The sequence below is a fragment of the Mesitornis unicolor genome, unplaced genomic scaffold, assembly GCF_000695765.1.
Source record: "Mesitornis unicolor isolate BGI_N332 unplaced genomic scaffold, ASM69576v1 scaffold5440, whole genome shotgun sequence".
Taxonomy (NCBI): Eukaryota; Metazoa; Chordata; class Aves; order Mesitornithiformes; family Mesitornithidae; genus Mesitornis; species Mesitornis unicolor.
In genome coordinates, this window is record NW_010160142.1 from 1 (window position 1) to 12755 (window position 12755).

At 35.7% G+C, this 12755-nt stretch overlaps 1 protein-coding gene across 1 annotated transcript in view; it reads left to right on the forward strand.

Annotated features, from left to right (window-relative positions):
• Nucleotides 1–1399: 1399 nt before the first annotated feature.
• Nucleotides 1400–12755, forward strand: part of USH1C (Usher syndrome 1C (autosomal recessive, severe)) — a gene marked incomplete at its 5' end in the record, with an annotated part of 34591 nt that continues 23235 nt past the window's right edge. Inside the window, 10 exons of the mRNA XM_010189012.1 lie at nucleotides 1400–1508; nucleotides 1612–1636; nucleotides 2330–2387; nucleotides 3156–3250; nucleotides 4452–4536; nucleotides 4953–5012; nucleotides 5295–5351; nucleotides 7163–7305; nucleotides 7878–7943; nucleotides 10867–10991. Coding sequence (XP_010187314.1) covers nucleotides 1400–1508; nucleotides 1612–1636; nucleotides 2330–2387; nucleotides 3156–3250; nucleotides 4452–4536; nucleotides 4953–5012; nucleotides 5295–5351; nucleotides 7163–7305; nucleotides 7878–7943; nucleotides 10867–10991 — 823 coding nt within the window. The remainder of the gene's footprint in view (nucleotides 1509–1611; nucleotides 1637–2329; nucleotides 2388–3155; nucleotides 3251–4451; nucleotides 4537–4952; nucleotides 5013–5294; nucleotides 5352–7162; nucleotides 7306–7877; nucleotides 7944–10866; nucleotides 10992–12755) is intronic.

The window sequence follows — 12755 nt, forward strand, 5'->3', positions numbered from 1 at the left end:
TTGTTAAACTTCATACCATTGGCCTCTGCCCGTTGACCCAGCCTGTCCAGGTCTCTCAGCAGCTTCTTCCTACCCTCTGGCAGATCAATGCTCCCCCCCCAGTTTGGTGTCATCTGTGAATTTGCTAAGGGTAGACTCAATCTCTGCAGCTTCTTCCTACCCTCTGGCAGATCAACACTCCCCCCCCAGTTTGGCATCATCTGTGAATTTGCTAAGGGTAGACTCAATCCCCTCCTCCAGGTCATCAATAAAGATGTTGAATAGAACTTAGTTACCTGGTATTATTTTTTTTTTCCTCTGGAATACCTGTTTTGGGTTCGTTGTTTGGTTTTTGGTGTTTTTTTTTTAGTGGGCTGGTTTGTTTTTGGTTTTGTTTTTGTTGTGTTTGGTTTTTGTTTTTTGTGGTTTTTTTGGGTGGAGCACTTTATATTAGTAAAACCTCTACATCTTTTCCTGAAACCCAAATAAAAAATTCCAGTTGCTTTTCAGTCCATTGTATACCCAATTTGTGAGGGAAAAGGCACATAGGTTTGGAAGATAATCGAAGAGGGCCCATATCTGTACAGAGACACAGAGCCAATTCTTTAGGATAGAGGATAGAGTGCAAATTACTGCTGCTTTCATTCGAGCTCTGTTCAAAATTTGCCTCAGGGTTAACACTAGTCTTGTCTCTGCTATTCAGAGTGCATGTTCTTAGTCTGTTCTGTAGCTGGCTATGCTCCCTATCACCCATGGAGGCCAAATGTATACATATATGTATATGGAGGCCACATATATATATATGTGTGTGTGTGTGTGTGTGTATGTGAAACACTTGAGAATCTGTCAGATGAGTAGCATCCAGTTTTGTACTAATGTAGATAATCCAAGAAGACTTATGCTACTGCACTCCAGAATAAGTATTTACTATGCTAGTACATGACTATCGTAATTAATCAGCTGTTGCACCTGAAATGGAAGTAAATTCCATTAAAATAATGCGTTGTTCTGAATCCAGAATCAGGCACAATAGTAAGAATAAGTTTAGTTTTGTATTGATCAAAACAGTTAAGAAGGTGTCTCAGAGAACATATGGTAAAAGCAAACTTAAATTGCTGAAGTATAAAGGAAGAAAATAACTCCAAAGTAATTTGAAATGAAATGTAGATGCTTGCATTTAAGGTAATCTGTGGAGTACAAGTCTGATGTGTAGAGACTCATTTTTATGGTTTCCACTAGATATTATTTATAAAATTGTTATTTGACCATTAATTTGTCCTTCTTGTGTGAAATTTAAAAAGTATTCAGAACTCAACATTATCAAAGCTTTGCATAAAAATTATTTCCAGATTCCATCATTGCTTAAAAACTTATTAACATTAATTCACAATTTATTTTTTCTTCCTCTTTCCTTTTTGAGGTTGGAGATGAGATAGTTCGTATAAATGGATATTCCATTTCATCATGCACACATGAAGAAGTCATAAACCTCATTCGTACAAAGAAAATAGTGTCCATAAAAGTTAGACGTAAGTAACATTAAAAAATCACCTGTATCACTAAAGATTGCTGTTAATAGATTGCTAATGATCTGTAGAAAGTGCTAATTAACAGAGTATTTTTCTTTTTCAGATATTGGCATGATACCGGTCAAAAGGTAATGGAATTGAATTTGAAATCAAGTAAGATTATTCATTTTCACAATATCCAAAGAACCACTGTGTTTATCTGTATATGTGAAAATATGTGAATGGGCATCTCTGTGGCAGATTAAAATGTCACATCCTTTGTGATAAGCTGTCAGATGTCGTCTTTGATGAATCTGCCTTTTTATGCCAGTTGCCTACTTAATTGAACCAATTTCTATTTCCTTGTTATTTGTGAATATTACCTGGGGATTTCATTATTGATGCACCTAGCTTGAGAGAGCTCCATTGCTTCTCTATATACATAAAGTTTGAGGATTGCTTCATAGCTTAGAAAAAATTCAAATTATTGTCCTCTTGCAAATTTTGTTGGAAAGTTGAAATTTTCCATGGAATGTTTGAGAAATGTTAATAACAGGACGTGTGTCTCTGCATAGATATTTATATAAGCTGTTCAAGTCATTATGATTATTTCCCAAAATTGTTCCACTTGAAGGGTCTTTTCAATTTTGTTTGACCTAGCCTAAGTATACTTGCATGCTTGTTTGATGTTCTATTTAAACTGTGGAAAATAAACCAGTTGTTGTAAATGGTATCCAGAGGAACTTGTGGATGAAAAATAGGAGGCCACATTTTAAAGCAACTTTTTGAGTACATTCATATTTATTTTGACCCCATTATTTTAAATTCCTTTTTCTTTCCAGTTCAGCAGATGAACCCCTTAAATGGCAATATGTGGACCAGTTTGTGTCAGACTCTGGGGTAAGATGTCAATATTTTATTAAGATATCTGCTGGGAAATCTGTAATGCTTCTGAAATACTTTCTCCTCTGACCTTATCACAGAAGTTATTGTGTGTATTTCAATGATGCAATATCTTGTTACACATGTTCTAGGAGAAATATCTTTTGTGATATGAAATGATTCTAGTATCATTAGTTAAGGAAAAGGCAGGATACAAATGAAATATCTTTTACTCATTAATTGATACTTTATTTTGCTTGAGCTTATTAACTTACCAGACTGTAGTTCTACTGTATAAATCTTTAACAGATTATTTGGCCTATTTTATCTGTATTAGTGGAGGAATGACAGGTATGAATGCAAGTGACTTCTATGGGTTGCAGCAATGAAAAGAGAGACCACAATTGCCATTCTTTTGCTTTCAGGAAGAAAGACTTAGTTAAATAGTGAGCACTATCAAATATTTTTCCAGCCCTTTTGTCAGGGAACATCTAAATGATTATTTTGCCATGTCATTTTACTCTAATTTTCTTTCACCCTTTTGTGAAGATGATGTTTGACTATTTAAACAATCTTCTCCAAATAGAAGATAAGTTCAATCTTTCACCTCAGATCCCCGGAAATTACTGTACTTCACATTTACCTCCAGTAGGGCCTCAGAGGACTCTTATCTTGATATTGGCAGGGTTTGTTCTTGGCTTTGTGAAGTTCTGTGGTAGTCCTGATAAGACTTCAACACAAAGATATATCTGCAGCATTTTTTTAATCCTCCTACAGGAAGGAAAGGGCAGTGTTGCTGGTCTTGCTTCTTCTGGAGGAAGGGACAATAAAGAGAAGAAAGTCTTCATTAGCTTGATTGGTACAAAAGGCATGGGTTGCAGGTGGGTACATGTTTGTTATTTAACGTCACTGGTTTAAGTGAGACATCCAAGGCAGTTATTTCCATTCTTGATATGATATCAGGAAAATGGAGATCCACACTGGATCAGGAAGGCAACCTGGAACAGGAGGATATCTGTGGCACACATTATTTATTATTAGACAAAAATACCTGTGTTACAAGTTCTGAACTTAAAAGTAGAAAAATATTTTAAATTTAAAAATAAGTGCAGGCTGAAAGTGACAAAATCCAAGTTGTCATGGAATTGGATCTTTTAAATTCTTCTACATTTTAGAATAATTTGTAATGCTGCTCTGTGACATAGGAAGTTCCAGCACTGTCCAGTGTCAAGCTCACTCCCGAACTTAGACTGCTTTCTGTGACCCTTTTCAGAACTGAGAATTCATTGCACAGCTATATCCAGTTCCAAAAAGTAATGCTGAGTTTGCAAGTTTTTTAGAAGTATGAACAGATGCTTCTCAGACTCCTATCCTTGCAGCTGGTAGGATTTCTTATATATTTAGGAATATATAGTTGAAGTTATCAAGATTGACCTGCACAGAATAATTTATAGAGCATAAATTTTCTTTCATGTTATTTTGAAGATGTAAAGGTTTTTAAAAGATTATTTACAGACCTGGAGGGGTGGTTCAGCATCACCTGCTGGATATATTATCTACAAAAATAATTGCTGCGTCTGGGGTCAGCTTAGACTGCAGCTTAAAAGTTCCACGCTAGATGTTGGCCCTGGTTGAAACACCTTTCTTGCTTCTTAGAAATAATCCTGAAAAATAACATTTTATTATACATACAGTATATCATAGTTCAGTGAGTAAAAGTGCAAGCAACTTCATTGTGTTACATGCCTGCTTTCCCATATTATAAGCATCCCAGTCCCTTTGACAGTGTAGATCACTATATTGCTAGTCTCAACATCTGAGGAAAAATCAAGAAGCTTGAATATTTTTCTTTTAACTTTTTCTTAAATCACAGTTTTGTGGTGTGAAAGATAGAAAAATAAGATTATAAACTATTGTTTGTGTACTGACGAATTTTGGTGTTTGTTTCAGAGGAGGCTAATGCCACAAAAACATTCTTTAATTAGAAACAAATCATGAGAAAATACCTAAGAATTCTCACTGTGTTACACTGCTATTGTAGAGATATTATCCTGTAAATGTTTGTTTTTTATATCGCACTAGTATTTCCAGTGGTCCGACACAAAAACCAGGCATTTTTATCAGCAATGTTAAGCCGGGTTCTCTTTCCGCAGAGGTGGGCTTAGAGGTAAGTATGCTACCTTCCAGGGTAGGTACCACAAGAAAATAATTGCTGGTATTGACTACTCCAAGGATTGTGAGTCACTATAAAGTCACTAGCTGCGAGTTGTTTTCCCATGGAACAGAATTACTGTGAGGTTACACTTCAAATGAAGTAAGCTTCCAAAATTTTAAAAACATGAGAAAGTGCCCTTCTGGATCAGACCAGTAAGTCCATTGAGCTTAGCATTCAGTATCAAACAGTGGCAATAGGAAATGCTAATATGGGAGGACGGGCAGGCCTGGCCAGTTTCTGGTCTGTTCCCCTTGTACTCTGTCAATATCTATAAATATTGTATAAAGAATGATAGTATATCTTACGTTTTCATTCAATATATGTGCTAATGTAGCATCTGTAGTAAAGTTTAGGTTTAACTCTTTTAGGTCGGTGATCAGATTGTCGAGGTAAATGGAGTGGACTTTTCTAATGTGGATCATAAAGAGGTAAGATCAAGTCTTCCTGATTCTCCAGATACATAGTTGTCAGCTTATTAAGCATCTGTCTGATTTTATTAGATGAAAAAAATACGTTTTGATATTGGGGTACTTAACCAAAGAGGTTGTATACTGAACATGTGAATTTGGAGATTTTAATACCTCCCTCCCTGTTTAGTTCAGCTAGGTCTTCTGGAAATTCCAGCCTTGACAACCAGCATCTTTCACCCTATATATACAGGCCTTTTATCACCTAGTTCAGACTGATTTTTGCTTTGTTTTAATTTACAGGCTGTCAGAGTGCTCAAAAGTAGTCGTACTTTGACTATCTCTGTGGTAGCAGGTGCTGTAAGTATTATATTTATAAAAGCAGAACATTCATGAAAATTACCGTGTGGGCAAATAAATTGTAAAAATAAATATATAAGTAAAGCTGTGTTTCATTATAATGTCTATACCACTAAATTCTGTCAAACCAGGGCAGCGTTGAGTAGCTTTTGAGTATTTCATTGCTAACCGTCCATAGCATTCTCAAATAAAACACTTTCATGACTGTGGGCCAGTGCAAAGCCAGCCCTTTGACAAGGAATGGAAATTATCTTTATTGTAATGGTTTCTCATGTTTGAGAGCTGCTGTTCTAATAGATAGCTGCTTCTGCTGAAACATGAAAGGTGAACTGGATTGGAGTAAATTAATTTTTCCTTGTGAATAGCTGTCGTATTACTCTTATTCCAAATTAATTGTGTAACTATTTATCTGATCTTTTCATTGTATCAGCTAATTGAAAATTGTCCAAGTTTAATTTCCACTATTTTGTACAACAGAACTATACACCTTTGGGACTTAATCTAAAGCCAGCAGAAATTAAGTTTTCCCACTGAGTTCAGTGTGGTTTTCAATAAATCTTTTAATGTTTTTACTTCTTTAATCCTTATAGTAAAATGAATAGTTGTATACAGGAGAATAATCAAGTTCCATAGACTAATCAAAGGTGGTATTTTCTGACTGCCTTGCAACTGAATTAAATTGCGAAAACAAAATTTAATAAATCTTTTAAGCTACTTCCTAAGGGCTCATCTATACTGTGCAGCAACTCATAATATAATTGAACTGCTCTTACAGTAACGAAAGATGCAGTTTCCCAAAGGCATCATAAGCGTTGTTCAAACAAATGCTCCAGGCTACTTTAAGCTCCAGAAACAAAACATCCCAAGGACTTAGTTTTAACTCCCAGATATGTTACTATCTGTTAGAAGAGATGAGATCTACTCCAGCATGTACCACTGAGATTGCATCCTTAAAATGGTGAATTTTTGCTATGGAATTCTTCTGTACCATCCTACTTCACCTTGCATGTCTCTCCTTTGCTCGATACACATCTTTGTACTGAAGAAGAGGTTGCAAAAGTAAACAATTTCTCTACTCCTGTTTTTCAGTCAGCAAAGACCATGATGCAAAGGCATTCTTCCCTGCCCTTTTTTGTTCAAGCTGTCTACCTTGAGCCTTAGATACTCTGGAATTCTGCCTTCCTAATTAACATGGGATTTTAATTTCAGTAATGTAAATTAGATAAATGTTATCAAGTGTTCCACAAATAGCACCTTGGAAATACCTTTCTTGAATAGAAAACAGTGTCTTAACTGTAAAGCAAATTAAACAGGAACAGAAACAACTGAAACACATCAACTATATATCCTTTTGGCTGTATACATTCCCTGAATGATAGTACATTTCCACAGCAGCCAGGCACAAGGGCATTAAAACACAGTAACTGTGGAGTTGTCTTCCACAATGGGATTAATTCAGTGTGCTGTTCTCTATCATTGCCTTGCTCAGTTAGATTTCAAGAAAGTATGTTTTTTTAATGGGCAATACACTGAGCATGTCCTTGACTTGACCCCTATATCGTTGTTTCTGACTTTAATAGCTGCATGCCTCTTCTGAGGTTTTTAGCATATCATAATTTTGAGACTGAAACCTGAGTAGCTCTGTGGAAAGAAGTGGTCAAGTCTTTCAGGGTCTTACAGACAGCATTCCTCAGAAAAGTAGCATGAGGAAATCGCAGACGTGCTAGTATGTAGTCAGTTTTGATTTATTACCTAGAAGCACTACCTTTGTGAAAGTCTCACAAATGATTTGGTGGCGGTTCTGATTCCAGGGAAAGGAGCTCTTCATGACGGAAGAAGAAAGGCAGAGAGAAGCACGTCTCCGTGAGCAAGAACGTCAGGAGTTAATGCATCAGAAGCGGCTTGCACTGGAGACTAACAAAATCATCAAAGAGCAGCAAGAGAAAGAGAGATTGTAAGGACTCTGCATAGGACAGTCTGAAAAATTTAGCTTGGATTTAGAAAGGATGTGTAAGACAGAAACAACTGTGAGAAGATTCCCAACTTAGATTATCTCATCCTTATCCTGTGGTGCTTTTGATATTGTGGGTTTCCAAAACTGATACCATTCAAACAGATTTTGAGTAGAAGGGTCACTTTGTTCCCTGACTCTCCTACACCTATGATTCAATGTGATACTCACCTATTTTCATGGTGCCATTTCCTCATCCTTTATTTTTAGCAGGACAGTTAAAAAAATTATACTCTTACAATAACACACCATGGAACTGTCTCAGAAGGATATAGTGACTTACAGAGTTAAGTAAATGATATGCTGTTATTATCCAGATGGTCATGAATGTCCTCAGAGTTCCTATGAAAGTATATTGAACCCTTGGTATCTTAAACTTGACTTTTAAAAAGGAGCAATTTTCCCCAGTGCATGTGTATTTACTGTCTGTATCTTTTACTGCTGACACAATTTGTGCAAGTTCTTACTCAGATAGTATTTTTTTTTTCCTCATTGCGTCCTGATTCCTCTTATAGAAGAAAACTGGAGATGTCCCAGAAGACTGCAGAGGAAGAAGAGAGATATCGAAGAGAAATAGAGCAGTAAGTAAAAACCTACATAGGCAATATGCTGCCTGAAAAATGGTCCTTATATATTAGATCTGGCTGAAAACATTCTGTGTATTCTTTTCTAATAAAATTGTATATATTACCATTTAGCTAAATGTAGGATCCAATGCATTTGAGAAGTACACCTCACAGAACAGGAAGCTGATCTGAAAATCAGCACCTGGAAAACACGAGGGTTATGGTGATAATAAATTCAAAGTGAAATATAACATATTTTAAAACTTTAAATTGGTGGTGTAATTTTAAAATTTTAGAAGTGTTATGAATGTATAAAGAAACAAGATTAAGGGAGTTCTGTGTCTCAGAACTCTTCTGCTGTCACTGAACCACTACATTTAAAACTAACAGGAAAAGGAAATTAATACTGTATGGAAAGGGATCAGGGAAGAAACAGAGAAGAATGACTAAAGAGTTGGAAAGCATGCATATACTCAGAGGCTTGATAACATAGCCACTTAGAAAAGAAGAAAAGGAAAAAAAAGAAAAACAGGTGGTTTGTTCATCGTCTGCAAGAGTGTACACAGTGTGGGATTTAATATCCTTTTCAGTCTATCAGACAGTTCTGAAAACAGAAGCTGTGTAGATTTAGACTAAAATAAGGACTATATGGTGGTGTCTTGAGTAGAAATCTAATTTATCATAATTTAAGTAGGCTTTTGCTTTTCTAAGGAGAGAATTAAATTAAAACTGTCACTGAAAGCAGGAAGTTCTATAACCTATGTATTTAGGGAATACGATTTTTATTATTGCAGTCTATTCTGGTTTTAGATATCTGCGATAGACACATTGTAAGACTGTATCATAATAAGGTCAGTACTATAAATGTAACTTAAGTATTGTTTTACATTTGAAATGTTAAAATTAACCAGTATAATGTTGTTATCACATTGATGAATTTCACTTCTAAATTACATTCGGCAATCGCATTAAAGATACTGTGAAATTGCACAATATCTGTTTTGATGCAGCCTTTTAGAGCGAAGATTGACCCTGAGGTATTCAGCTTTGCATCTTTGACATCTTGGACAGTTTTTAATTCATATTCATACACTTAAGTCCCTTTACATGCACCTGTATTAGCTAAAATTCTCTGATAGAGAAAGTACAGGGTATTCTGAATCGGTGAGGTGCAGAAGGGAATATGTTCCTCAGCTGTCACAAGTGAAGAATCTTCTGATAGGCCTCCTGTGGGCTGTACTGCAGCATATGGATGAATTCTTTCACATTTTCCTTTTCTAATTCCTGGGGAATAGATAACATCCTGCTCTTTATTGTGGTCTGCTGTAGAAATGCCTGCAGTATCTGTGGAAAGCTGCTGTAAAAGCAGACCATCACAGGTAAAGAACGATTCCTTTCTCCAAATCTGGATTGGCTGTCTGTTATAGTGAATGTTTGCTATCTGCAGTAAACCTTCTGAGCTAAGTGTTTCTTTACTCAGCGAGGACTTTCATGATTAGTCTGCCTTGAGGGCTGATCATTGTAAGGTCTAGTGTGTTTTCCTTCTATTATTTCCAAGTGCCGCTCAAGCACTTCAGCTTTTCTATATTACAACCCAAACTGGCTAAGTTAGTGTCAATCTCTTTGGTGTAGGATAGGGAGGATGATAGTAGAGGAACTTACATATTGTAAAGCTTAGATTTAATAAGCAACTGCAGACAGGGAGTTTCTCTAGAACATAATGCTTTCTTGTATCAACAGTTTGTGAGGATGAACCTTTGCTCCATTTTTAAAATACTGTCTGCAAGAATTCCTTGTATAAGGTCGCTGTGCTCTTTATTAGTATCCTGCATACATTTTAGGAAAAAAAGTCAAATGTGCCTAAGTGACATAAGTCCTTAACTCTGTGTACTTCAAGTTATATTGTAACCCCATTTTTAAAAATTAAAATGAAATATAATAACCAATCTAAGCATTCTGTCCAATATTTCCTGCTGTTGACTGTGTCTGCAAATTTAAATGCTGACCTCAGCTGCAGATCTGTGTGATTTGACAACATGTAGATATTTTTAAAATTTACCTTAACTAATTTAGAGATGCAAAAGATAATCCAAGTATAAATAGCAACATATATATACCTGAGACCTGGTAAGTTTTGGCGTCATATATCAGTCTCCTAGTTCAAGACAAGCAACAGCCAAGAGTAAATCTTGGATCACTTAAAGGCACCATATATGAAGCTAGAAGCTTTTAGGTTATATGGCAGTTGTCCTGTGACCTAGTTGGGATTTACTGAATTTTCCCTCCAAATGTCCTTTTTTTGATCGTGGAGCCTTTCTAGGGACCTTCTATGAAATTTCCTGGAGTGCTGAGTGTAACATGGTTTGTATCTCATCAGTATTTAGTTTATTTTAAGAGTCCCTTTTTAGTGTAGCCTAGGATTATATGCTTAGGAAGCAATCATCAAAATGACCACATGATATAGTAATAAGACACACACTTTTTGAGTACAATTTACCATTGTAACATCCGATTTAGGCATGTGGTGGATGTTCTGACAATTAGTATTTCTGTTAAAACTGATGAATATTCTAAATAGATATTTCCCAGTTCTAAAAATGTAAAACTATTAGGTGAGAGATGGATTTTGGCTTCAGTTAAGGTGACAGTCAGTATTGTATCATTCTGGGCTTAATATCTGTGCAGGTATTTATATAACTGGCTTTAGAGGTGTCAGGGTTCAATAAGAATATTTTACTCAGTTGCATTATATTTTACAAATTAGCTTAGTAAATGAAGCTTAGAGTGATGAAAGGAATTTGATTTGAGGCAGAGGCAGTTTATTGTGCTTTATATTAAAGAGATAACCCATACTGAATGCTAAACAGTTGTCATGAATTTGTATTGATGCTCTCGTTTTTATACTCAGAATTCTTAGCTGGATTTTTTTTCCCTATAGAATAACAGCAGAGGAAGAGAAATTTAAGAAGGAGTGGGAAGAAGACTGGGGTCCTAAAGAAATGCCGAAATCTCTGAAAACTGTAACTGCAGAAGTACACTCTGCCCCTCGTTCCAAACACAAAAGTAGGTAACTAATTTCAGTCTGCTTCCTAGGGAAAGTATTTGTTTCACACACATCACTGAGCTGTATGTAGTATATAAGCAGGTTGTGTCCAAGCCAAGCTAGCCATGACTTGGTTATTTTCAGAAAACAGGAAACATATTATGGATTAATTTAATAGCTCTTATCTGTCAGGTACCTAGCTCACAAAAGCTACATCCACTCAGTCATATTTTTAAACAATCATCAGCATCAAGAAAAAGAACTTTTTAAAAAAACTCGCTAAGAAATTGTCTGAAGTGTCAACCACTTTAGCTTGGGGTTTTGATGAATTGCTTTCCGTGTTGTTTCTGTTCAATGTTTTGCTTCGCAGACTTTGCACAGAGCAGTTCTTGCGTCTTGTGCTAATTTCCTCTGTGTGGCTAAATGGAACTAGTGCTGCATTTGTTATATGAGACATGATTATGTTTTTGTGTCCATGTGCACAAGCTGCTAATCAAATCCTACATTACATATGTATGAATGCATTCATCTGAGTGAAGAAAGTATTACTTAAAATAAGTAAGATACTTACAATAATTTAAATAAGTAATATTTTAGGTTTTATGGACATTTTGTTGCAGAGTTTTGTTACTTTTGAAAATGAAGGTAAGAAGGGGAGACAAGTGTTTGTTTTCTTTAATTTGGAATTAGCTTTGAGCTTTCTGCATTGATTGTATCAGCAAATAATTTAACTTCATTTTTATATTTGAGAAGGGATCTTGGGAGGTAGTGTTTGAAGGTAGAATACTAGTACTAGATTTCCAGTCTCACTTGGAGTGAATGAATGCACTTTGTACTCTTCCTATTTTTACCTTTTTTTATTCTTCCTTACTCTAAATCAGTGTGGAGATTAGGGTTTTGAATATTTTTGTCTGCTTGCTTCTAACTGGAAAAGATAGATATGGAATCTCTTCTTTTAGTCTGAGGACTAATTTTATTTCAGTCAGATATCCCAGAACTGCTGGTGCTTTAATTACAGGAAAAGCCACTTACCTCTGCAGGCTTCCCTTCATAGCAGAACAGACAAATTTGCTATACACAGATCCTAACTGCTGTGCAGTTAGGAAACCGATTTGATTTAAGAAGGAGCTCAGTATTTTTTTCAATTATGTGGATAAATATCCTGTTGCTAACTTCTTTTTATTTAATGGAAACTTCTAGTCACACATTGCTGATCTCTATTTTCATTTCATGGGAACCTCCAGTTAGACTGTCAATTCTATCTCCTCACTCCTTTCCTCCTTTGTTTCTCTAGTAGATTTAAAGGGAGTTGCACAAGACCAACTTGAAACAGATGACATGGATGAAATGATCATGAAGCAGGACAAACAGGTTTGCTGCTCAGCCTCAACTTCCTATCCTGATTCTAATTCTTCCTGAGTTTCCCTTCCTCCTGACAGTCAGTCTTGACATTGAACTGATCATTTGGTTTTGCTAGCGAAAATGTCTGGTTCTTTGGTAAATGATGAAAGTTTATGACATCATTGCTGTCATTGCTTTCTAAAGGTACCTTAATACAAATACAAAATCCGTAAATCCTACAGAAAGGTGGATTGTACTGAGAACTCTGTGTGTTATCAGTGTTTCTTATATAAAATGACAGTAACATTCTCTTGTATGTTTTTACTTAGCAATGTGTTTTTTTTAATATTTGTACACTTGACTTGAAATAGCTTATCCTAGGAAATGGAGCTTTTCTTGTCTCCTCAAATGCCACTGTGTTCTGTCATAGCTTGAATGAGTTT